We start from the raw sequence: 25,552 nt of genomic DNA, 5'->3' as shown, positions 1-25,552 counted from the left end.
ATTGTATTGAGTCTGCCAAATTTCTGTCCCTCTCCACTGGTTGTCACTTTTAAAGAAATGATGACAAATTCCACTATTCACAGCATGTAAAATACAACAAGTAAGGAAAGGTGTAGACATTAAGAATGAACCTGTTAAATTCCATGCTGCTCCTGTAAGAATTTCTTATGCAGAAGCCACTCATGAACACCACATGACAGCACTGATGTGATTGCTCTACAACTGGTGGCAGCAGTCCTGGAACCTGTTGGAGATTTAAAGGAGTTTCCAGGATAAATGATATTAATGAACTTCCCATATCATAATTCATCATAATGACATGGGGAGGTGCGTCACTCAGAACATCCTCCGATCAGCTGAGCTGAGGAGAGCTATACAGTTGATGTAATCGGAAGAAGAGAGTCTTTTCCATTCTGAGCCTTGCCTACAGTATACCTGCATGGATGCTACATGGTGCTTTTGGTACTATCCACTTTGTGGCATACACCACCAGCAGCTCTGCAGTAATAAGCGTCACATGTGGCATCACCTCATATTAAATCAGTGGATAAATTCTGGTATTTATAATTATACATATTTGCTTAATTTTAGATCACTCACTGCTTGTGGCCAATTTTATTATTATTGATGGATGTTTTCTTGATAGTTTTCTTTTAAATATATATTTTTTAGATCCAGAGCTCCATGAAAGCAATAACAATAACTTTGAGCAGGAGGAAGATGATGACAAGGATCAGAATGATGTTATACAGTCCCTACTTGATGTTGTCCATGAACAAACCCAGAACCTTTTACAACTGAAGCGTCATCATGCCTTATCATCGGAGCCCTTTTCAGGTACAGATAGCCTCACATGCTGATAAAACTGATAAGAAATTATCAATGTAATATACTATACTTTATTACTTCTATTACTGGCAGAAGTAAGTGAAACACGTACAATATGAAAAACCTTTTCTTCCAAAAGCATTTCATCATATCTTTTTTATAGTTTCCATAAACTTCTATATGACCACAGGTTGCCATCACTTGTTGAGTTATGAAGGTATCATTCCTGTTATACCAACTTATTGCTTTAATGCGAGGACATCAGTGGCACTAGGCTGAGAAAGTTATAAGAAGGCCAATATTTATAGTTTTTTTAGGACTTGAATATTCCTTTTGAGGATAATGTTTTTTTAATTAATTATTTTTCTTTATAATTAGTTGATCAAACTGAAGACGGCTTAGACGAAAAGGCAGAAGACACAGATTGTGATGGTTCCTCATTACCGGATGACTCTCCTGAGGTAGAAAATATATAAATTTGCAAATCTTTTTTCAGGGCATATAGTAGAAGTGTGATTGCAATATTACTTACAACATCTTATCCACTTTATTTGATTCTACTAAATTAAATAGATGGGGAGTATACACTCACCGCCCACTTTATTAGGTACACCTGTCCAACTGCTCGTTAACACTTAATTTCTAATCAGCCAATCACATGGCGGCAACTCAGTGCATTTAGGCATGTAGACATGGTCAAGACAATCTCCTGCAGTTCAAACCGAGCATCAGTATGGGGAAGAAAGGTGATTTGAGTGCCTTTGAAAGTGGCATGGTTGTTGGTGCCAGAAGGGCTAGTCTGAGTATTTCAGAAACTGCTGATCTACTGGGATTTTCACGCACAACCATCTCTAGGGTTTACAGAGAATGGTCCGAAAAAGAAAAAACATCCAGTAAGCGGCAGTTCTGTGGGCGGAAACGCCTTGTTGATGCCAGAGGTCAGAGGAGAATGGGCAGACTGGTTCGAGCTGATAGAAAGGCAACAGTGACTCAAATCGCCACCCGTTACAACCAAGGTAGGCAGAAGAGCATCTCTGAATGCACAGTACGTCGAGGCAGATGGGCTACAGCAGCAGAAGACCACACTGGGTGCCACTCCTTTCAGCTAAGAACAGGAAACTGAGGCTACAATTTGCACAAGCTCATCGAAATTGGACAGTAGAAGATTGGAAAAAGGTTGCCTGGTCTGATGAGTCTCGTTTCTGCTGCGACATTCGGATGGTAGGCGTCAACAACATGAAAGCATGGATCCATCCTGCCTTGTATCAACGGTTCAGGCTGGTGGTGGTGGTGTCATGGTGTGGGTAATATTTTCTTGGCACTTTTTGGGCCCCTTGGTTCCAATTGAGCATCGTTGCAACGCCACAGCCTACCTTAGTATTGTTGCTGACCATGTCCATCCCTTTATGACCACAATGTACCCAACATCTGAGGGCTACTTTCAGCAGGATAATGCGCCATGTCATAAAGCTGGAATCATCTCAGACTGGTTTCTTGAACATGACAATGAGGTCACTGTACTCAAATGGCCTCCACAGTCACCAGATCTCAATCCAATAGAGCATCTTTGAGATGTGGTGGAACAGGAGATTCGCATCATGGATGTGACAAATCTGCGGCAACTGTGTGATGCCATCATGTCAATATGGACCAAAATCTCTGAGGAATGCTTCCAGCACCTTCCAGAATCAATGCCACAAAGAATTGAGGCAGTTCTGAAGGCAAAAGGGGGTCCAACCCGTTACTAGCATGGTGTACCTAATAAAGTGGCCGGTGAGTGTACATGTTAGTATGATTTAAATATTGTATACAGTGGGGTAAATAAGTATTTGACCCCAGACCGAACCAAAAAATCCCGAAAATCACTTTGTGAGTTTTAAATAATTAACATTTTATTGCATGAAATAAGTATTTGATACCCTAGGAAAATGTAATATTTGGTACAGAAACAAATTACATAGGTCAGATGTTTCCTGTATCAAGTTTGCACACATTGCAGAAAACATTTTGGCCCAGTCCTCCATACAGATCTTCTCCAGATCTTTTCGGTTTTGAGGCTGTCGCTGGACAACATTGAGTTTCAGCTCCCTCCAAAGATTTCTGATTGGGTTCAGAAAAAATGTGCTGGACATGTGCTGGCATCAGCAGGGGGGGGGGGGGCTTGCAATGTTTGCATGATTTTAATTTATGACAGCATAGTGTGTTACTAATGGTAATCTTTGAGACTGTGTTCCCAGCTTGCTTCAGGTCATTGACTTCTCTCAGAATCCTTCTCAAAACCTTTCTGAGATCTTGCATGGACGGTCATCTAGTGTTTCTTCCATTTCCTAATAATTGTGCCAACAGTTGTTGTCTTAAATTTCACAAAAAAGGCCTGGTAATGGCCCCACTAGGACCCATTGGTCAGAGAAAGAAATTATGTTGTAAAACTAAATATCTTTATTTCTATATCTTTAAAAAGGAGTCTATGGGGATACCACTGTACACAAAGATTATTAAAAATCTGCAGTAAGTAGGGCCATCATTGTGAATCTTCTATTGGATTTCTATGTGTCAATCTGTGGTATAATGTATGTTGCTGGCATGTAGATCAGTCACAGTTCACTTATAAGGAAATCATATGATCGGGATAGTATGATATGATTCAGTTTTATTTCCTCACTGTATTTTGTAATCCTCATACAGTATATCCCTACACTGTGAATAAAGTTGGGGGTACTCTGTGGTTTGGACACTAGATGTCACCATCAGACGGTCACTCAGACTGATACAGAGTAACTATCATCAATCATTTTGTTGAACATATGTGTATAACACTGTAACCATGCATCGTGCGTCCTCCACACATTGGTTTTAGAGCTGGGTGGACTCCCAAAACTTTTACAGTCACTCTCCGTTGATATTTAGGTCCCCACAATCATCCCAGCATCTCAAGCATCCACATTCACATCTTTTTTCTGATCTAACTATTATTCAGTTTGGTTGGCTCTCTAACTGCTAAATAAAATAAGAACACCAAAGCCCCCCCCCCGACATGTTTCACCACATCAGTTGCGTCCTCAAGTGTTAGCCCCGGCACCCCTGATGGTTATAAACAGAATCTGTGCATTCATCAGCACACATAGCTAATAACACAGAAGAAATGCCAGCACAGGCTTTGTTCCAGATGCTGCACATTGCACATTTTCACAACATAGACAGTTGCCTTCAGATGACCCCAAAGGTCTGAGTATTCCTACATGAACAATTCCCTGGAAAGTGGATTGAATGGCTACCAAGGACTTAGACTTTTATCTTTGGGGTCATCTGAAGGCAACTGTCTATGTTGTGAAGATGCGCGATGTTGCATTGACAATCGAACACAATGGGCAGCATAAGTTTATAAGTTGTCATAAACTTGTAAATAACTCATGAAAGAGTAAAGTTCTCAATAAGTTTGATTTGTTACATGACCCTCTTCCCATTGGGAAAAAAAAGTTGGATGTCACCCTAAGGGTACATTCAAACGGCCGCCTATGGGGACGTACATGAGGCCGCAAATTTGCGGCCATATATAAATCCCCAGAGACAGCAATGGTGGTACCCGTCCTGCGCCGTACATGGGGAAAAGATAGAGAATGCCGCTTTTCTCTATGGAGGTGTCACCTCCTTCTCCTCTGCAGCACACAGTGGTGTGACCACATGGCTCCAGGGCAGGCATACAGCTGTGTAAATGTACACTAACTATGTAATATGTAAATGTTCTACATATATACACAGGTGTGTGTGTTTTATAATTTATTCTTTTTTTTTGTTGTTTATCTTTTATTTGCAGCCGACTAAAGTAAATGGCATGGGATCGTACAGCAACAATAATAATATTGAAAGGTAAGGAGTTTGCAATTATGAACTAAAGGATTGTTCAAAGCTTTGGAGTCTTCACTCTGTGTCTCTGTGGATGCAAACAATACAATGACACAACTTTATCTCCTGCATAAAAGTTATTTGTCACCACTGAAGTTGTATAGCATGTACACCATAATGGAAAATATTCTCAAAATATCTAAATTGCCATTCTTTCTCCAGTTTGCCCTTCATAAAAATTTGGATGACTAGTGAGCAAAAGTTTTTAAAATTATATAATTGAAAACCTCATCTTGTCCTTACAAATACTTAAACTTTACCTAGCTTTGTACATCTAAGTATAAGAATGTTACAGGTGTCCATCTAGGGCAATAGATAGATAGATGTTTTATTTTTTTAATTTATTAAAAGTTGTTAAGGCATAACACACTATATAAATTTGATGTCCATGATCGTGTTGACCCTGAGAGTAAAGTGGATGTGCCTTTTGACCACACACTGAAAACAATAAAAGCAAGGCCCTCAAGAAAACATTGCAACTGAATTTTTTACATTTCCACTGCATTTGGAATTTTTGTATAAACTACCTAATACTGCATAAAATATAGTGGCCCTAAGAAGTATAACTTGACATGCAGATAACAAGCCCTCATATGGCTCTGTAAATGGAAAAATAAAAATGTTATAGCTTTTGAAATGCGGAAAGTAAAAAAATGTGAACTCAAAAATTGTCTGCTCCAGAATGGGTTAAAGGCTATGTACATCTTTGTTACCCTTTTTTGCTTTTTGAATTTATAAAGAAACATAAAACTATGTTACCACGTGGGATGTCTGACTTTCGGACCACCCCTAGACATCTCTGCCCACTGTGACATCTGGTGAAGCTCTCTGGATGCTTTACTTTAGTCCCAGGTTGCAATTATCAGCTGTAAGATGTCTTTATTGAATTTTTATTAATAATTGTTGTTCCTATAACAGGACAAAATTGTGAAACTCCAAATCTCACCCCCCCCCCCTCCTTGTGCCTTTGTTGAAAAGTGCAGTGCAGGGGTCCCAGCTTAAATCTTAAATGCCTTTGCCTATGTGATCTGTCAATCAAAAAAAAGTGTGGTTTACTGACAGCTTGGAGAAACCCTGACTCTTCTCTTCAGAATTGACTCTGTCCACTCATTTGCACATCAGAAAACTGGCTGAAATTAAGGAATAGATCATTTTAGGTGATATGGGGAGGACTTTTAACCCTTTACCAACAGGTAGTACTGGTGTGAGAGGTAAAGTTCTGGTGACCGATCTTCTTTAAACCGTCTCTACCATAAAACCATAAAAATGCTATTGTGAGTATATGATTGCTTTAAGTTAAAGCTGCACAGTCTGAATGTGCTCTAATAATAGATTAGATGCTGACATCATGTTCCCTGATTTGTGTCTGGTTTGTATGTGGTGTCAGAGAGACCTTCTGTGGCTTTAAATCGCCATATCATTCATTGCGGACACACACAGCTATCATGCAGGTCTACTATAGCACATACAACATTATGCTTTCCTTCCTGCTATTTATAGTAAATATATTCTGTATTTTTTGTTCATGGCTCTGTATTTTACAACATTTTTGTTTTCTTCAGATCACCCCCACAATCCAGCACAGGAAAGCGGGACAACACTGAAATGAAGAATGATGAACTGCAACTAGAATCCAGTTCTTTTGGCAAGTTCCTATTATTCACTCATCAAAACATTGTGATGTGATATTAAGAGTGTGTGTTATAACTGTAAACTATACCAGTGGATAGAGGAGAATGACGTGGACTCATCAACTTGAAATTTTCCAGTTATTCCCAAGACCGATACTATTGTTTCCACTGTGTCCTAAAATGCATTTTTGTATTTTTTTCTTTTATAGAGTGCTTCAGAGTGACAAGTGAGAAACTGTCCTCCCTTCAACTAGTGCAAGTAATGTCAATGGGGCGGTATTCCGGAAAGAAGTTAAAGATGGTTATTCGTCAGATCCGCAGCATGTTAGAACAAGGTGTGCCAGCCAAGGAGTTTGAGGTAATAATAAATAATCTCTTTTTCTAATACGTGTATTTTGTAAGATATACACCAGGATGCCTCTCCTACTAGGTCCATGTTGGTATAGTATTATTGTTCCCATTTGCCTTTATTGACTTTTTACTAAAAAATAATAATCCTAAAAAAAGAACATGGTAAATTCAACCTTTACGTATTGCATATCCACAGAATCTACAAGATTTAAGACCACTGGATGAGTGTCTTGTAGGACAAACTCAAGACAACAAAAAGAAAAACCGATACAAAAACATCCTTCCCTGTGAGTCCTTCAGCCTGCTTGATTCACTTTTTATTTGTGATTTGTATCTATGTAATGGGGTATTCCACTATTATATCTTGAAATTATTTGTTTTGTAAAAAAAAAAATAATTTTTTGAAATTATATTGGTTTGTAATATACACGTGTTATCAATTCTGTTCATAAACACAGTACAATGATACAGCCCTCATAATCGTCCCATATAATACATCCATGGATTTAGGCTCTGTTTACATCTGTATTTATAATTTTTTCAGTTCTTCTGTACAATATGTAAATAGATGACAGTGAGGGTTTGTTTCACGCCTGACACTTAAGCCCCCCTAACAATAATGACCTTTGAATTCTTCAATTCTGACTACTGTACATACATATCTGATGGGTATAAGACCTGCTGCCTCCTCCTTGACTCTTTCCCAGTGGCAAATATGCAGGGAGATAAGGATTGGGCATGTTGGTATTCAACTACCTGATCCTTTCAATCAGGCTAATTGTGATTATTTACGAAAGCATTAGGACAAATTACTGGAAACCGAGCAAAGACTGTTTGATGGACTCTTTTGTATTATAAAAGCGGTCTCTTGGGTTTTTCACTGGTTTCTATCATTGTAACTAAAACTATGCTATTCTCTGTGATTAATGAAAAACCCAAAACTCAAGCTCATAGTACACTAGAGTGTTTACAACTTCATGATACTGTACTGTATTATAAATTACTTTATTAAACATCCTACTAAACCATTTTTAAGGGCTATGTATACATTTTATTTATATTGGAGCTCACCTATAATATCTTTTTGTGTAATGACAGGGCTGGGGTATTAATTCTGCTTCATAAAAGTTTGAGAGGGAATGTACCGCAAACAAAACATGACACTGAGTGCAGATAGGTGTGGATACAAGTGGAATTCCAGGGAGAACTTTATAGTGTGTATGCACCAAATGACCAGTAGCAGGCTTTTCTTCAACGAATTTGCGACCACTTTTGGGACCCCTTAAAGATAGTAGGGGGAGGCCTGAATATGGTGCTGTCAGTGGAGGAAGAATGCAAGTGACAAAGTGGGGCCTACTACCGGCAGCCAGACCATCCGCTAAGTGGAACTGGTCCTCTCTTCAAGTTCTTGTCTGAGACTGGGTTAAGAGATGCATGGCTTCCATAACACCCGGATAAGCGTGAATGTACATATTATTCACACCCACATACCAGTTGGTCACATATTAACTACTAACTATTGGCAGACTGACATCCTCTGACATAGTAGAACTGGTAGTGTTGGATCACGCTGCTGTGAAATTGTTCTTACACAACGTACAACCCAATGGAAGCGACAAAGTATGGTGCTGCCTAGCTTTCTTAACCAAAGACAATTCCTTTCAGAGAAATCTTGGAAGGATGGTAGATAGAACACAATTTTGAGAATAACTTATGGCTCATATAGCCAACCTTAAAGGACATCTACCATCACGTCTATCTTTCCTCGCGTTTACAGCTGGTTGCCATGCTTCTCTATGGAGAGGAAATGGGTGAGCAGTGCTTATCAATCTTCCTTTACAGTGTATGCTCGCCCAGGGCTTAAATGGGTTTTTGCATCTGGAGAAGAGAAATAAAAACTACAGTGAAAAGAGTCACACATCCCGCAGCAGTGTACACTGTATAATAAAAAAAAATATTTGAAAAATTGCACTTGAACCAATAATAGGTAATAGAAAAGCTGGCATTTGGTCTTACTACTATTAATTACCAATTTCTACTATGGCTAAATTGTTTAATATTGTTGCAGATGATTCTACACGAGTACCACTTGGTTCAGAGGATGGCTATATCAATGCAAGTTTTATCAAGATGCCAGTGGGCAAGGAGGAATTCACATACATTGCCTGCCAGGGACCTCTTCCGAGTACAGTGCCAGATTTTTGGCAAATGGTGTGGGAACAGAAAGCCACAGTGATTGCCATGATGACCCAAGAAATGGAAGGGGGGAAGATAAAGTGTCAGCGGTACTGGCCCGAGGATCTGCACAGACCCGTACAGATAACTAATACACTTCAGCTTGCCCTCATGAAAACACAGCAGCTGGAAAGTTTTGTCCTGCGAGTCATGCAATTACAAGATGTTCAGGTAAGAACTTGAGCATTTTACCCCCTTCAAAGGGAACCTTTCAGTGTGATTTCAAACACTAAACTACCCACGGGTTCTTATGGACTGGTGCTTCAGTGTCCAATTTGCCCTGATTGATTTTTAGACATCCAGTTAAAAAAAAGCCTTGTTCTCTTGACGCCTGCACGTTCTGGTAAGTGAAGCCAGAGAATTAAATCCCAGCTTCACTACACAAGCGCTGTAGGTATTGCAAATGCATAGTGAAGCAAGGATACAGTCCCAACTACTACTGTCCTGCATCGCAAGAAGAGGTGCAAGATCTTTGCCTCATCAGACTCAAATGTAGGCAAGTACAGGAGGTACCCTACTTAAGAACACCCGACTTACAGACAACCCCTAGTTACAAACAGACCTCTGGATGTTGGTAATTTGCTATAATTTATCCCCAGGTTACAATAAACAGCTATAACAGATATCAGAGGTTATCACTTATCAGACCACCACTGATCAGCAAGTTAGGCCCTATCCCGTGGATAGGACCTAACTTGTCTTCATGGGAAAACTCCTTTAAGAACAACCCTACAGAACCAATCTTGTACGTAACCCGGGGACTGCCAGTTTCAAAGTTTTTGTTTTTATTTTTCATTTTTTTTTACATTAAAAGACCTCAAAAAGGTTGATTTGGGACCCTAAATCACAGGACCTGCAGTTGGTTTATAGGTCCAAATCGACCTGACAGATCCTCTTTAAGATCAGCATTTTTTAATCTTTTGGTTTCATTAAAATATCCTAACATATTAATCTTTCCATAAAACTCATTGCATAAGGTGTTTTTTTTTGTGTGAGAACTTTTTTTTATATTTTTACTTGCTCATTAAACTTCATTTATTCTCTTTGTTGGTGGATGGGGATATGTTTTAACTTAATTCTTGATGTATCTATTTGCAGGCTTGGTTTTTTTTGTGGGAAGAGATGTCATTTTAATTGGTACTGTTTTGGCGTACGTGGTATTTATTAATTAACTACCATATACATTTTTGGGAATGGATGTGTGAAAAAATTGCAGCCTTTTTCTTCTTTCAAAAATGCTCAACACATAGTTTATTTAATTTCTTATTGTAAAAAATAGCACAGAAGTGCACTTAGCACTAGAAGTGCTTTATGTAACTATAAGAATCCACAATTCATGCCACATATATTGCGAATAATAACTGTGATTTTTTTTTTTTTTACTTTTGACGTTTGTTCTAGACTGGAGAAGTACGACATGTTGCACATCTGAACTTTACTGCATGGCCAGATCATGACACCCCCACTGATCCGAACCAGCTACTCACATTTATCTCTTACATGAGATACATCTACAAAAGTGGACCTATTGTCACACATTGCAGTGCAGGGATTGGACGTTCTGGCACCCTCATATGTATTGATGTCATGTTGGGTTTGATCAGCAAAGACTTAGAGGTAAATTCATTACAGGTGTGATTTGAGTTCATAGCAGCACAAAAATATCCCAGCCATTGTATAGCCATAAAATTTAAGGGGCACATTCTATTTCCTCTAAGTGATAATGTACACTGTATTGTTCTGTTTCTAATATGTACAATAAACTATTGTAACTGCTTTTCTCTTTGGTTCCCCAGTTCAATATCTCAGATTTGGTACGAACAATGAGGCTTCAGAGACATGGGATGATACAAACAGAGGTATGTTTATTATAGCCATTATATGCAATATCACTTTTTTAGTAACTTGGTAACTTTAGTATCACGTTTAGTAACTGCGGCCAGACAGTGTGGCAACCTGTGGGAGCCTAATCGCCATGCAAGACTCATTCTTGCATGCATAATCATATCACCACTGAATACCTCTCCTTCTGGTCATAGGAATAATTTGAGTTTGTTATATAGAAGGTAAATTGAAATCTGTGGGGAAAGGTAATACACGTAGTCACCAACTAAAGGACATCAGACTTACAAATGACTCCTAGTTACGAACGGATCTGTAATGTGAACTGAGAAATTAGCTTACAAAAAAATAATGTGTCACCATATTTTAATAAACAAAAAGAGTGTTAAAGCAAAATAAAAATGTCCTAAAAGCCAAAACTGGCTGCAGTACCAAGGGATGAAAGCACAATTACCCACAGTATTAGAAAGCTATAGATATTTTCATACTTATTCCCACACTTGGGCGCTAGGGCTATGTTGGTGTGCAAGGCATCTAACCTCGGTTTTCTTTATTTCAGGAGCAATACATGTTCTGTTATCAAGTGATCCTGTATGTTCTGAAAAGATTGCAAGCTGAAGAGAACCAGTGATATATCACATTATAATTCTAGATATAGGTCCTAAATTAAGGGCTAGTAAATAATGAACAAGAGCTGCATTTTAGTAGCTTACTTATCTCAAGCTCGCATGGGATCTGCTCCAGTGGATGCCTAGCGCAGTTGTTTATACTGCTGTTTTATTTTGTTTGGGTTGGAAAGGGATATAAAACCAGTATTTTAATACACAGACACATGTTACAGTAGTATATATGTTTCTTAACATGGTACGCATGTATATTTGCAGTTCACTTTTTTCCAAGTATTTTCACAATCAAAAGTTAGTTTTGTAGATGACATTTAAAGCAGTATTTAAAAAGACAGAAATAATTATTTCTATACACCCCAGACTAGTAAGTTTATTGTAATTATTGCATACATTTCATATTGTTTACTTATATAGAGTTTTATGTACTATTTATATACTTTTACAGAAAGGATCAAAACTACCCTGTGCCTGGTTGTATGAATTGGCAAACTGTTTCTCTACCTTGTAAATATACAGTGCACATTAAATATATATGTATATAACTGTTTGTTGTTCCTCTTCATTTAATCCCTAAACCATAGGCACTTACTCATAGATCCAGGCACAGTGACTGTGGCAATTTTTATATATATATATTTATTTATATACAGTATATAGCCTCCTTCCTTTTAAAGTCCACTTTTAAATGATGCTAATGGGCCTGAAGGGCTCTGGTTGCTATTACTAGTGTCCTTCCCAGCTGCAGCTTCACAGGCTGTTTCACTGTGCAGGAGCACTTCTCCCTCCCAATGTGTCCTGAAAATTCCTCTGCTGCCGTGAGAGGCATCAGGCAGAGTCACAGGGGAAGTGCTGATCAGAGGGAGGGGGACGCAGTATAACAGCTTGTGAAGGCACTGGTAACATCCCACAGAGCCCTTCTGGCTCATGAGCCTAATTTTAAAAGTTGATTTTAGAAGGAAGGAGGCCATGGATAACAAATATAAGAAGATTACCACAGTCACAGTACCTGTATCTATGAGTAAGTGTCCCTGGTCCATCATGCTTGATTTTGATGGTAGATTTCCTTTAACCTATTGTGACTTACTACATGGCTGTCAACAAACCAGTTGACCTGTGCCAAAGGAGGGGGAAAATGCTAAGTCATGGTGGGTTTTTTATGTCCTTCCTGGAGAAAAGTTGCTGGAACATTACTAAAGTAAGCAAAGCATGTATTAATGACACCTTATATACAGTTTGACAGGGAGTAAGTCAGACTAGCCTGTGATGAATTCGAAATTAGACTTCCCTGTCCACACAGTATCGGTGGTCACATGACTTTAAACAGCTTATGGAATGTGGCTTTGATGCTTAAAAGTGCAATAATTACCAATCATGAGCAGTCTGAAGGGTACAATACCTCCTGTGTTGTGGTGGAATAAGAAATACTATGCATCTTGTTTCAAAATTTGGCAAGGAAAGCATGTACAACCTGAAAAAAACTATGGGCCACCATGTACAGTGAAATATGGTGGAGTATCCATAAAGTTTTGGGGCTGTTTTGCTGCCCCATTGGCTGGGAGTGTTGAACAACAAGAATTTTTTAATAATTTTAGAGTTAAGTGGGTTTTCAACAAAATTTTACAAGATTACTAAAAGAATTGAAAAAAAAAAACATGGGTCTCTCGAAGTTTAATGAAGTAGGTAATAATCTGTTGTTACATTGTTGTTGATGCAACAAATAAATACACTGTCAAATAATACAAAATAAATTCAGGTCCGTCTCATCTATAGTCTAAATTCTGATTCATGAACGTGGTTATCTTGTCATAGAAATGTGTCCTTGGAGATTGAGGATATTGCAGAACGCAGTCCTGTCATTGGAGGAACGGTGTCCCTTGTGTTTATATCGCCTTCTGTGTCATAGTCAAAGTTACTATTGAAGTTTCCATTGATAATTTCATTCACTTTAATGTGTACTTCTGGATGGGTGGCAAAGGTTCCTTTACTTCTTGATCTGACCTTCCACTTATATAGCTGGTATGCTGAAACATAAAAAGCACAGCTTTACTACAATGTTCCCGGAATTCTTATAATAGCTCACTCGGACGTCTGTAATGCAGATGTGTTTCATGGCCTGTACTAGGCCAACAAATCCCATCCAACTACATATCCAGTGACCTGAACAGTGTGTATATGTATGTGTGTGTATATATATATATCTGTACTGTTGCTAATTGCCATAATTTTACCTGACTTTGGGAAGGGATTAGTGGAATTTATACAAGTCAAAAAATACACCTGCTTTACAGCTGTCTAAATCTGTGCTTAATATAGAACTACTTGGATGCAGAATATGGTTGTAGATGCATTCTCGCTGTGTCAGTATCCATATATAGCAAAACTGTTCCAATGGACATAATGCATTCTTAATTTGGTACACTGACACTGCCATGCAGACCATGCAATGGTCACTAATGTTGAAAGTAGTAGTGCATTAGAGTATACGGTAATATGAGCTGATAAACCCCCTGGGCCTAAAAAAGTAGTGACAACAAATGTTTGAGTTACAAAATTCATTGTACCCTTTTTTCTCTAGAATACACATATACATAAACAAAAAAAATCAAGATATAGCTGTCCAAATCACAGCTTTTTCACAATTTGACATCCAAAAGATTTGGATGAAAGACTTTTTTGTGCCAAGTTTTTTCAAAGCTGTTAAAATAAAAACAAGACTTGTATTGTGATTGTACTGACCAAACAGGGAATGTGTTATTTGGACCACATTGTGAAAGCCATAAAACACACTGGCACTAACTGCGTTTAGGTGTCAGCAAAAGGAACCATATATTACACCTCAGATAACAAGCATTTTTAAGTCTCTGTAAACAGCAACTCAAAAACCGAAAAGGTCCAGTTCCTAAAGGGTTAGAGGAAAGACTATTGTTCAATAATAACAGTAAAAATATTGTGTGAAAACGAATCTGTTATAAATAGGACACTTGAATAATACTGAAGCACATTGACATCATATTCTCCATACTTCATCATCTTCTTTTGATATTTTATCAGGCATAAAGTCTCTGAATCATACATAGTATATTAAGGCACATTCTGGTAATAGGCCACTAGATGGCATGAGCACTCACTACATAAGCAAGATAATATATAAACAATAATCTACATTGCACATACAGTAGCAACACACCATAGGTGTTAATGGAGCCTGGAGTCCCTTAGGCTCATTTGCATATAGTATTTCACCCTGGTTGTTGATGTCCTTCAAGACTGTGAAATTGTACTTTGCACCTTCTATTAGTTGGTATAGTTTTCTGCTCCACAATAATTAATTTTTTTGCACGCCAACTTAATTTTATGGCTCTCCATTTTGCTGCAAGGTCATAGACCCTTTTTGTACAAACTACTTACAAACCTTTAATAATGTGGCAAAAGGCATTTCTCTTACCGGCCACAAGAAGCAGTCCGTTAAGTAACTGGAATGATGCATATATCAACGGGAAGGTAAACATCTGAACAAGTTGCTGAGGGTTAAAGGATAACTGAAGTACAGTAGAACACATGTGAACATTCTGGGCTCCTGTCTCCAGAGCGATTGTCCTGCATCTATGAATAGATAGAGAGAATGATACATTGGTATCTTGGAGATTTCATAGATTTGTATGATCCATAGATTGGAGGTTATTCATATAAAGTAATTGATAATGGTATGCAACCTGGAAAGGACCCATATGTGACCACTTCCCTTCTCTGTATTTTTCTGCTGTTAAAAGAATAAAAGAAACTTTATTATGTGCCTGTGTCTCAGCCTCCTGGAAGCATTCTTCCTCTCCTTCACGCAGTCGTCCCCCCCCCCCCCCCTCCCGGACTTATACTTTAAGAAGAGAGTCAGTCTTCCTTAATTAATAAGTCTTCTGCTCAGTATGTTTGCCCCTGGCTTACATGATGGGATATGTGGTTATCACTGATTTAGGGTAGGAGTGGATACTTTTACAAAGATCTGTGAAAATGGCAACTAATGTACTGAAGAATGCTTCACATACACAGTTTTCTATTCTTTATCTCTTAAGGGGGTTGTCCGGAGGTATGAAAATCATGGCTGCTTTCTTTAAAAAACTCTGCCACAGCTGGCCATGTTTTGTGCCGATATTGCATCTCGGCTCTATAGAAATGAATGGAACTAGGTTGTAATACCACTCCCTGCCACGGTCAGATCTGGAGCTATTTTTGGAAGAAGGCAGCCATGTTCTTTTAACCTCTGGCCCACCAATTTAACGTGTCCGGGTAAGCTGAAAGTAGCCATTAGAAGTTGAACAGATTGTGGTCATAAAATGATGACCATCACAATCTTGTGGAGCTTTCTACCGCCAAGTGTGCTCAGAACATGTCCTGTCACAAATATTTACCACTGCTAACAACCTGCACAATAAGTAATTTTCACAAGACATCATTGCACTTAAGGTTTATGCTAATGCAACGTTTTAGTGATCACTTGAGAAAGGGCTCACTATAGCCCCCCAATGTGTTGATGTTTTGAGACGATTACTTTTCATCAATTAAAGAGTTCCTGAAACCAACACCTAACTATCCTTTTTAATGCACCATGACCACAACTAAACCCTCAACTCTTCCGAAAGAATATGGCAACCACATTGGATGTCCCATTTAGATTGAATGGCTGCAATCCAGACACACTGGGGCACATTTACTTACCCGTCCCGTCGCGATCCCCGCTGTGCGCTGTCCGACGAGGATTCGGGTCTACCGTAATTCACTAAGATCATGCGTCCAATTTCCTGCATGTGTCGCTTCCCCGCTGAGATCCGCCAGAGTTCACCTTCTTCTTCCCGGTGCATGTGAGTGCTAATCTTGCAACACAATTTGTTTTTTAAATTCTACGGTTTATCCAAATCAGCTGAGTTATCCAACGTCCACGCCCCCCCCATTTGTGTCGCATGCAAGCTGGCGCCAATGCGACACAATCTGATCGCGTGTCAGAAACCCAGGGCAAAACGGAAAAAAAATTGCGAAACCCGACGAAAATGCGGCGTTCGGATCCTTAGTAAATGTGCCCCACTAACTGATACCACAATCCAAACAATTTTACACTGTTAGCGCTGTTTTCTATCAGAACAACACATTGTATTAATGTTTATTACCTTTGCCAGGGCTGACGGATAATTACTGCTAAGCAGAAGCCTATAACATAGCCAAGTAGAGGATAGATGATGCCAATCGTCAGCATAGAGCTGTCTGTGTTCCAAGAGCCTTTATAAAGGACTGAACTGGCTATTCCTAGCACAAGCATCAGAAGTCCTCCAATAACTGATCCAGCCTAATAAAAGAAAAAAGAAACACATTCACACAGTTATCACACTTAAGAACCATAGTGGTTCATGCCAGGTTTAAAATAGAATTAAAAAAACAATCCATCTATTTGTCAATTTTCTCCTATATATCAAATATTTACAATAACAATATCAATACAACAATATAAACAATAACTTTCCACTTCTTACTTTACTCAAAAATTTTTTACTCCAATTTTTAAACATCTCATCAACATACCACAGTTTGTTCACACTAAATTATTCATGTCCTCTCTTAGTCGTTTCTTTTCCAGACTAAGGGTACATTCAGACGCCCATCTATGGGGACGTATATGGAGCCGCAAATTTACGTACGCATAGATGGCAATGGTGGTACGGTGCCACTCGTGTGGCACCATTCCGCGCCATACACTGGGACAAGAGCCTGCTCTATCTTCTCCCGAGTGTGCAGCAGCGCCGTTGTTTCCTATGGAGGAAATACCCCTTATTATTTTTGTGGCTCTTTGCTGTACCCTCTCCAGCTCCAGGGCATCCTTTTAATGGACTGGTGCCCAGAACTGGACGGCATATTCCAGGTGAGGCCGAACCAATGCCTTGTACAGTAGTGATATTACATCCCTATCCCATACCACTTTTGATACATGACAAGATCTTGCTGGCTTTAGAGGCAGCTGATTGACATTGCATGCTGTTACTTAATTTATTATCTGCTAGTACCCCCAGGTCCTTCTCAACAAGGTACTCTCCCAGATTTACTCCACCAAGGACATGTTGCATGTGGATTATTGAACCTCATTTGCCAAGTGGATGGCCAAACACTAAGTTTGTCCAAGTCACCCTCCAGCCTATGAACATCCTCCATAAACTGTATGACAGTGCTATTAATTTGTATCTCTATATCATTAATAAATATATTAAATAATATTGGGCCAAGCACAGAACCCTGGGGTACACCACTTATAACTGGTGACCATTCCGAGTAGGAATCATTGACCACAACTCTCTGGATACAATCCTTCAGCCAGTTTTCAATCAAATTGCAAATGATTCCTGACAAATCATAGACCTTATTTTACCCATCAGGCGTCTATGAGGGACAGTGTCAAACGTTTTTGCAAAGTCTAAGAACACAATATCCAAAGCATCTCCTCTGTCCAGGCACCTGCTCACCTCTTCATAGAAGCAGATCAGGTTAGTCTGACAACTTCTATCCTTAGTAAACCCATGCTGGCTGTCATTTACTCCTGTATGTAATCTTTTAGTAACCCTTCCAACATTTTACCCACAATGGAAGTTAATCTTACAGGCCCAGTTATTGCTTGGGGAAGATCTAGAGCCTTTTTAAAATATTGGCACCACATTTGCCTTGGCACTTGGCCAGTCTCTTGGCACCATACCAGTCATTAGGGAATCTGAAGATTTTATACAGTGGCACAACTATAATAGAACTGAGTTCTTTAAGAACACTGGGGTGTAACCCATCTGGTCCAGTAGCCTTGTACACATTTATTTTATTGAGATTAGATTGGATCGTGTCTACATTCAGCCAGTCTAGTATCTACGCCTTCTCTTGGTCTCCAGTCACCAAAGCCCTATTTTCAGAATATAGGGGGCATAGTATCCATATCCTATATCAAGAAAATGGATACTTTAGGAAAAGAATAAAACACCGGCACTACCCCTGCTTGGCCTATTTGTTGAGGTGCTGGCTGTGCCGATTGAGCATCTTTCAGTTTTTGTCTGCTTGTGTAAAGAATATAGCACTCTAGACTCTCAGCCAACATTTCTAAACTATGTATGATATGCTTAATCCCTAATTGATATAAAACAACAGCATGTACTGTGAAAAATTGCAATGGCATTGTGTAGTAGAAGGATGGCAGGCCGGGGATTTTATCCTTCAACAGGCTCCTCGCCATCATTACATTTGGCATTTTTTTCTTGAGGTTCAGGGTACAAGTTTCAGATTAAAATCTTTGGTAAGTATCCGAAACACTCACCTTTGAAATAAGTTTAGCTCTTCTTGGCCACTTGTAATTTGCATATACCCCTATTCCAACTGGGAGCACCAAACTGAAAAGTGCCATACCTAAATAGAATATAGAAGATGCATAGGTGTTAAATGTCTCGCAATATTCAAGCATCGGAAACATTTTTGGTTAAGGTTTTCATTTCATAAGGCCTGGATGACTTTCTGGAGGGAAAAACTATCACGGGTTATGGGGATAAAACATTTATTTAATTCTTGAAGGTTGGACTTGATGGACTTGAGTCTCCTTCCAGCCTTATATACTATGATAATATATTAAAACTTACTGTTTTCACTTTTGCAGAAAAAGAAAAATCATACTTTTTATACATCATGGGGAAAAAAATCAGTCTATAGTATTGAGAAGGATACATTGTAGTGAAACCCATTAGAATCATTACCTATATTACTGTAGGGTATTGTTATGCATTTTGCCAATTCCCAGGAGTGTGAGTATATAAAGAGACATAGCGGCATCATACCCATGGCAAGGATGGTTGAACACGAGGTCATACTGAGACTGAAAGAAACATGCAGGGTTCACATTCACCAGGTATATCTTGATAAGATTCAGTTAAAGTATCCAATAGTCACATAAACCATAAATAAATAGCACCAAGAAATGTATAATTTGTATACCTGAGATCCATGTCTCCATCGACCCAATATGTAATGATATTAGAGATAATACCACCAGGACAACATCCCATGATCAGAATAGCCACAGCTTGTGCTGGTTTTACAGAAAAGCCTATAGCTAGCAGATAAGCTATAAGAGGCATAAGTCCAAACTGGCAAACCAGTCCTGTAACAATACTCCACGGTCGCCTCAGATGAGACCACAACTTTACAACCTCCACAGTGCATCCTAAGGAAAACACAACCAAAGCCAACATCACAGAAAGAATGGTGCTGAATATCGCTGACAAAGTCCCGTGGCTATCCAAGTTGGTGAAAGTCTCATTGAAGTTCGCTGTTCCATTTGTGCAGTTGATGGTCATGCTGGTCTCTTGGCAAATATTGCTGGCTAAAATAAATAGGATTGAAAAAAGAGGGGTTTTTTTAACTCCGCAAACCTGGTAGGTTCCACCCACATTACTAATTATTAGCAGCCTGTGAAGAATGTGCCATGGAATGCTGATCCCACAAGCTCATAAGTTAATCTTGCTGTAAGGAATCCAATCCTGTCCAAGGTTATGTCCCAGCATTAGTCCCTTTAAGTCAAAATGACCTAATTGTTAAAAGTATATTCTAATAAACATTTGATTACATGTAGCTCTGCTTTTCTGACATAGGATCAGAAATCCATTATGAACCTAGGGGCAGTAACTTGAGTCCAATAGGACATTATGTAGTGCCTGCATCTACCCCTAGGAGGAAATCACTGTAAATTGATGCAGAACCTATTATAAAAAAAAATCTGTGCTTGATAAATCTTTATTTAGTGGAAAATGTTTTTTAACCTATAAAAGGCACTGTCGGTTTTGACTTTACAAACCAGTGTGGTTTTTTATGCTGCATTCTTAAAACTAAAAGTTTGCCATGCATGTTGCATTCTCTGCTCCCCAGCAGTGGTACTGCTAAATATACTTTACAAGACTAGGGATCGGTAGAACTTACAGTGACCAACATTAGAGGTACAATTTAGTGCTTACATAAATGATTAAGAGAGACAAAATAAAATGACATATAAACACAGAAAACTCTTACAAAGTGAAAGAGAAAATAACAGAAACTTACAAACTGTAAATCCTTCGAACTCAGAAAAAAACGTCAGACTTGGCTGCCCCAATACATGTGAACTATTGTCCTCCATTCATGTATTTGGTTCAGGTTTCAGAACCTACTATAAATTCATTATGACTGGACAGGGGATTAATGAAGGGGGAGAGTCAGGAATATTGAACAGCCCTTTGTTTCCAGAATTCCTGAGTGTTTGTGAAGAGGGATGAGGGCTGGGAGGGACCTTCATATGTTCTCCCCAGAGGGGGGCAAAGACCAGGCCTGTCAAAAGTTATCTGTGCTGTAAAAGTCACATTACAATCACTAACATCCCTTCATTCCCTAATATATAGTCCTGTGTAAAAAATATCACTCCATCCCTTTAGTTTATCAAGTCCTGTGATTCTAGCAGCTTTGGATATTCAAGGTATGGTAAAAGTAAAAAGGTTTGTAGATGGAGGGAAGTAGATGGTCTGCAGCTTACTGTAACTATAACAGGCAGGACAACAATAAAAACTTTGTTATTGAAGGAAGGTGAAGTGAATAGCACCACAAGTCTCTATAAAGGTACAGTATAACTGAGGGAACTTCAACGTTTATTTTAATACTGGAGGTCAGGGTCACACTTAAACCACCAGAAGAGGATTCTGAGAACCCACAACTATGTACAGGAAATATGTATTCCCTTTTTTCTAACTTATTTTGTAACATAACACATGCTGGACTATGGTTTCCAAAGTTAGCTCCACAAGATAACGTTATCTTACAACAGACCTTTGGGGCTCAGTTTTATTGTTGAACCACTATGGTACCAGCACAACTTTGTTTTCTAGTTAAACCCGAGCTGGAGGATCACTTTAAAGCAAAATTACTTGATAAGTCAGTCTTTGTTCTTACATTTCAGTGTACAACAATATCTTAATAATATAATCAGTTCCTAAATTTTGGTAGCATAATAAAGGAGTAAGAGATACTGTACAATTTGTATTTTACAAGTCACGTCAGAAGAACCTAAAAGGGTCATAATTTTAACTTTACATTTGCCCTTCTACATAAAAGATATATTAATTATTAATTGAGTTGGGAGCAATAAATGATGCACAAGAGAGAGCATATACAGTATATGATGTATATTATATTACAGGCAGTCCCCAGGTTACATACAAGATAGGGTCTGTAGGTTTGTTCTTAAGTTGAATTTGTATGTAAGTCGGAACTGTATATTTTATAATTGTAATCCCAGCCAGAACTTTTTTGGTCTCTGTGACAATTGGATTTTAAAAATGTTGGGTTGTCATAAGAAGCAGGATTAACACTAAAGCTTCAATACAGACACATTTGATAACTGTTACAGCTGATCATTGTAGCCTAGGACTAAAGTACAATAAATTACCAATATCCAGAGGTCCGTTTGTAACTAGGGGTCGTATGTAAGTCGAGTGTTCTTAAGTAGGGGACCGCCTGTAAAGGTATTCATTTCTTTCAATTGAACATAGTTATTGTATATCAAAATTCAATTAGACTAGCTAAACATACATGAATACACATAAAGATACACAATTTACTAATACAGCACAAGTATTACCATATAGTCCAATTATTACAATGCTCCTTCAGTCATCTTGCTCCTCGGGTCTCCAGTCTCTTCTCCAGCCTATAGCTTCCTTTCTCAGTCTCCCCTCTTATTTCTCTTTTATACCATTTGATGATATTAAGCTTCTGGTACTTTCATATAACGTGTGGATGGAGTATACTGGTGCTACCTCCTATCAGCCAGTGTTTGCTTCTTTTATTTACATTTGTAAATTATGGGGTAGACCAGTGATGGCGAACCATTTAGAGCCTGAGTACCCAAATTTCAACCAAAAGCCGCTTATTTATTGTAAAGTGCCAGCACAGCCATTTATGCAATAATTTATTTTTCCTCGTTCTTTGATAACTTTCATTCGTTCAGCCTCCTAAAGACACCAATGCAGTTGAAAGGAGGAGGGCAAATTCGCCTATCATTGTAGGAGGATTCTGTAGGAAGATTCTTTGAGTCCTGTCTAGTGAACTTCATGCTGGGGTGATGACCTGGGTGCCCACAGAGAGGGCTCTGAGTGCCACCTCTGGCACCAGTGCCATAGGTTCGCCACCACTGGGGTAGACCATTGTTCACAATACTAGTTAGCATCTGTAAGAGATACCTGCCATACTGTGAGAGATATAAATGATACAATCACTTAAAACAATGAGCATCCTGCATTCTGATTATTTATCTAGACATGTAACATGCCAAACTATAGCTCAAACAAAGTCATCTAGGCATCTTGAAAGTCATCCTTTATGTTTAGGAAGCTGCATTACAAGGTAATCTGCATTACAAGGTAATCCCATCTTTAAAGATATATTTGTATTTCCCAATTGTAACATAGGAATGGTTGTGAAGATGGTGAGCTTGTGAGGCAGATGCGGCAATTTGACTGGTTTGATAATTAGAAAAAAATAAAGGTGAATATCGCCATCATATGATGCCATCACCAAGCTATTACATTGTATTTAGCATACCATATATACAAAAATGTGCTGAAAAACACTAACTTGGCTTATACTGGAGTCTATAAAACACAAAACGTGTAGGTCCTTTTCTCGATGTCCGGCGCATTGTCCGTCACACGTATATCATGACGTCAGGCGCATCGGCACACACTATGATGTCAGCGAGCGGCCCGTGTGACGGACAACGCATCGACATGGAGCCGATGCCATACATCAATGAAAAGAAGAGGACCTGTGGGGGGCGTCAAAAGGTGCCCCCTGCAGGTCCTTGATTATTTCTTATAGGCTATATACGGGGGACGGGGCATGGGTTGTAGGCTATATACTGGGGGGACATGGGCTGCAGGCTATAATCTGGGGTGGGCAGGGGCTGCAGGCTGTATACTGGAGGACAGGGGCTGCTGGCTATATATTGGGGCACATGGACTGCAGGCTATATATACTGGGGGGCAAGGGCTGCAGGCAATATACTGGGGCAGGAGCTGCAGGCTATATACTGGGACAAAGAGCTGGCTGTATACTGGGGGTTTGAGCTGGCTTCTATATTTTGGGAGCAAGATGCTTCTGGCTATAAATTGGGGGTATGAGCTGGAATGCTTATACTCTAGTCAATAGGTTTTACCAGTTGTTTGTGTTAAAATTAGGGGTCTCGGCTTATACCCAGGTTGGATTATACTCAAGTATATACGGTAAGCTTGCAATGTCTATGTTCACTCCCAACAAATAAGCTAATTATTTTTCCGATTGCACCTTTAGTGCAGCACTAAATCTGGTTGTATGCATATATCTCAGGATTGTACTGGCAAAAATAATAAAACAGAAATTGTCTGAACTATTGACCCCTTAAGGACTTGACCATTTTTTGTTTTTGCGTTTCCATTCTTTACTCCCCACGTGCAAAAATCTATTACGTTTTTTTTTTTCCATGTACAGAGCAACGTGAGAGTTTCTTTTGTTCTTCATATTGAAATTATTATTCCATGCACGGGAAGCAGAAAAATTTTTCAAGTGTGGTTAAATTGGAGAAAAATGGATTTGTGGCATTTTCTTTCTTTTTATGGCTTTTATTATGCACCTTTATCTCCTTTATCCTTTGGGTTAGGGCGATCACGATGATACCACATTTTTACAGGGTTTATTTTGTATTATTACATTCTGTAAAAAGAAATTCAATAACTGTTTCATAGTTCAGGCTACAGAGTTGTGTAAGGTGTAATTTTTGGTGAAATCGGGCATTTTCATTGCTAACATTTTAAGGACTGTATGACCTTTCAATAACTTTTTATTACATTTTTTGTGATTTGCAAAATAGAATATGCAGCAAGCACATGGCTTGAATGGAGAGTGGTCAGTCCATGATGTTCAGTATGTACAAATGCGTCTCAAGTCTTTAAGGGGTTAAACTTGCTAAAATGCTTTATGTAACACTGACTACAGCTTTAAATGTGAGGTTAATAAATTGTGTGAGCCCATGCGCCATCAGTCAGATAAGTCCCTAAATTAATGCTTTATCTGTAAAATAAATATTGTCCTCCCCTATAGACACTAAACTAACAATTGTAATAAATACTCCTATTCTAAAAGTAAAGTGTTAGTGTGGGGAACCATCAGCATGAGGCCACAAAGTGGTTCTTGGGTTTACAAATGTCAGTTAAAGTTTCTGCTATACTACAATATCTCTACAGGCAATACATGATGCAGCCCAGTATATATATAGGACTTATGGGAGTGGTGATGTAAGGCTCAGAGCAGAATTTTCAATGAAACTATATTAGACTTTCCAAAGATCTCCTACCGACCCCTAAGAAGCCCCTTCTTTCAGTGCCTGCACCGCCTCCTGTCCCATAAGGCTTCCATCACTGTTTCCTCCTCCATCCTCTAAAACTTCCTCCATCCCTGACTCCTCACTACTCCCATGCCAACTTCATCAGTCTACCTTTCTAACCCAATACCTGCTCCATCAATGCCACTATGATGCCCACAGTGTCATTGCCCCTAACTACTTTCCATATGCATCTAACAGTGCTCATACTTCACTTTTTTCTCTTCAGTTTCACAACCCCTGTCTGTGTAATCCTCACATCTCCTTCATCACTGCTTCCTTCTACCCCACCCAACACTTTCTTGATCAATGCATCCTCTCCCTTCCCATACAACTCATCACTGTTGACTACTCCCTTTGAATACTACCTCCAGGGATGCTGTGGTTGTTATCTATCTGGACTTTTCAAAGGCATTTGACCGTGCCACATAAAAGGTTGGTATATAAAATGAGACTGCTGGGACTAGGGGAAAATCTGTGTATTTGGGTAAGTACAGGCAGTCCCTGGGTTACATACAAGATAGGTTCTGTAGGTTTGTTCTTAAGTTGAGTTTGTATGTAAGTCGGAACCGTATACTTTATTATTGTAAACCCAGTCAAATTTTTTTTGGTCTCTGTGATAATTAGATTTTAAAAATGTTGGATTGTCATAAGAACCAGGATTAACAATAAATCTTAATTACAGGCACCATTGATAA

The 25,552-nt window shown here is 38.9% G+C and overlaps 2 protein-coding genes across 8 annotated transcripts in view; one reads left to right on the top strand and one right to left on the bottom strand.

The window, feature by feature from the left end:
* PTPN13 (protein tyrosine phosphatase non-receptor type 13) overlaps positions 1 to 12,041 on the top strand; it is a 158,533-nt gene extending 146,492 nt beyond the window's left edge. For 4 of the 7 annotated variants that reach the window (XM_072116569.1, XM_072116565.1, XM_072116579.1 and 1 more), the window contains 10 exons: positions 673 to 837; positions 1,207 to 1,289; positions 4,643 to 4,695; positions 6,294 to 6,376; positions 6,572 to 6,720; positions 6,910 to 7,000; positions 8,782 to 9,119; positions 10,350 to 10,565; positions 10,745 to 10,807; positions 11,350 to 12,041. In XM_072116569.1, coding sequence (XP_071972670.1) covers positions 673 to 837; positions 1,207 to 1,289; positions 4,643 to 4,695; positions 6,294 to 6,376; positions 6,572 to 6,720; positions 6,910 to 7,000; positions 8,782 to 9,119; positions 10,350 to 10,565; positions 10,745 to 10,807; positions 11,350 to 11,421 — 1,313 coding nt within the window. In that variant the 3' untranslated portion in view covers positions 11,422 to 12,041. Of the gene's footprint in view, positions 1 to 672; positions 838 to 1,206; positions 1,290 to 4,642; positions 4,696 to 6,293; positions 6,377 to 6,571; positions 6,721 to 6,909; positions 7,001 to 8,781; positions 9,120 to 10,349; positions 10,566 to 10,744; positions 10,808 to 11,349 lie in introns of those variants that run through there. The other 3 variants (XM_072116574.1, XM_072116587.1, XR_011848895.1) reach the window with 3 other exon arrangements.
* A 269-nt stretch (positions 12,042 to 12,310) lies between these two features.
* Positions 12,311 to 20,645, bottom strand: SLC10A6 (solute carrier family 10 member 6). The gene is made up of 7 exons (XM_072116597.1): positions 20,513 to 20,645; positions 19,412 to 19,799; positions 19,174 to 19,292; positions 18,744 to 18,832; positions 16,573 to 16,748; positions 14,862 to 15,019; positions 12,311 to 13,437 (listed from the first exon to the last, which is right to left on the bottom strand). The coding sequence occupies exons 1-7, from the start codon at positions 20,586 to 20,588 to the stop codon at positions 13,220 to 13,222; spliced, it is 1,224 nt and encodes a 407-aa protein (XP_071972698.1). The 5' UTR covers positions 20,589 to 20,645; the 3' UTR covers positions 12,311 to 13,219.
* Between the last annotated feature and the right edge of the window lie 4,907 nt (positions 20,646 to 25,552).

This window comes from Engystomops pustulosus, chromosome 1 (assembly GCF_040894005.1).
Source record: "Engystomops pustulosus chromosome 1, aEngPut4.maternal, whole genome shotgun sequence".
Lineage (NCBI taxonomy): Eukaryota > Metazoa > Chordata > Amphibia > Anura > Leptodactylidae > Engystomops > Engystomops pustulosus.
This window is presented reverse-complemented; position numbering and strand designations above follow the sequence as displayed.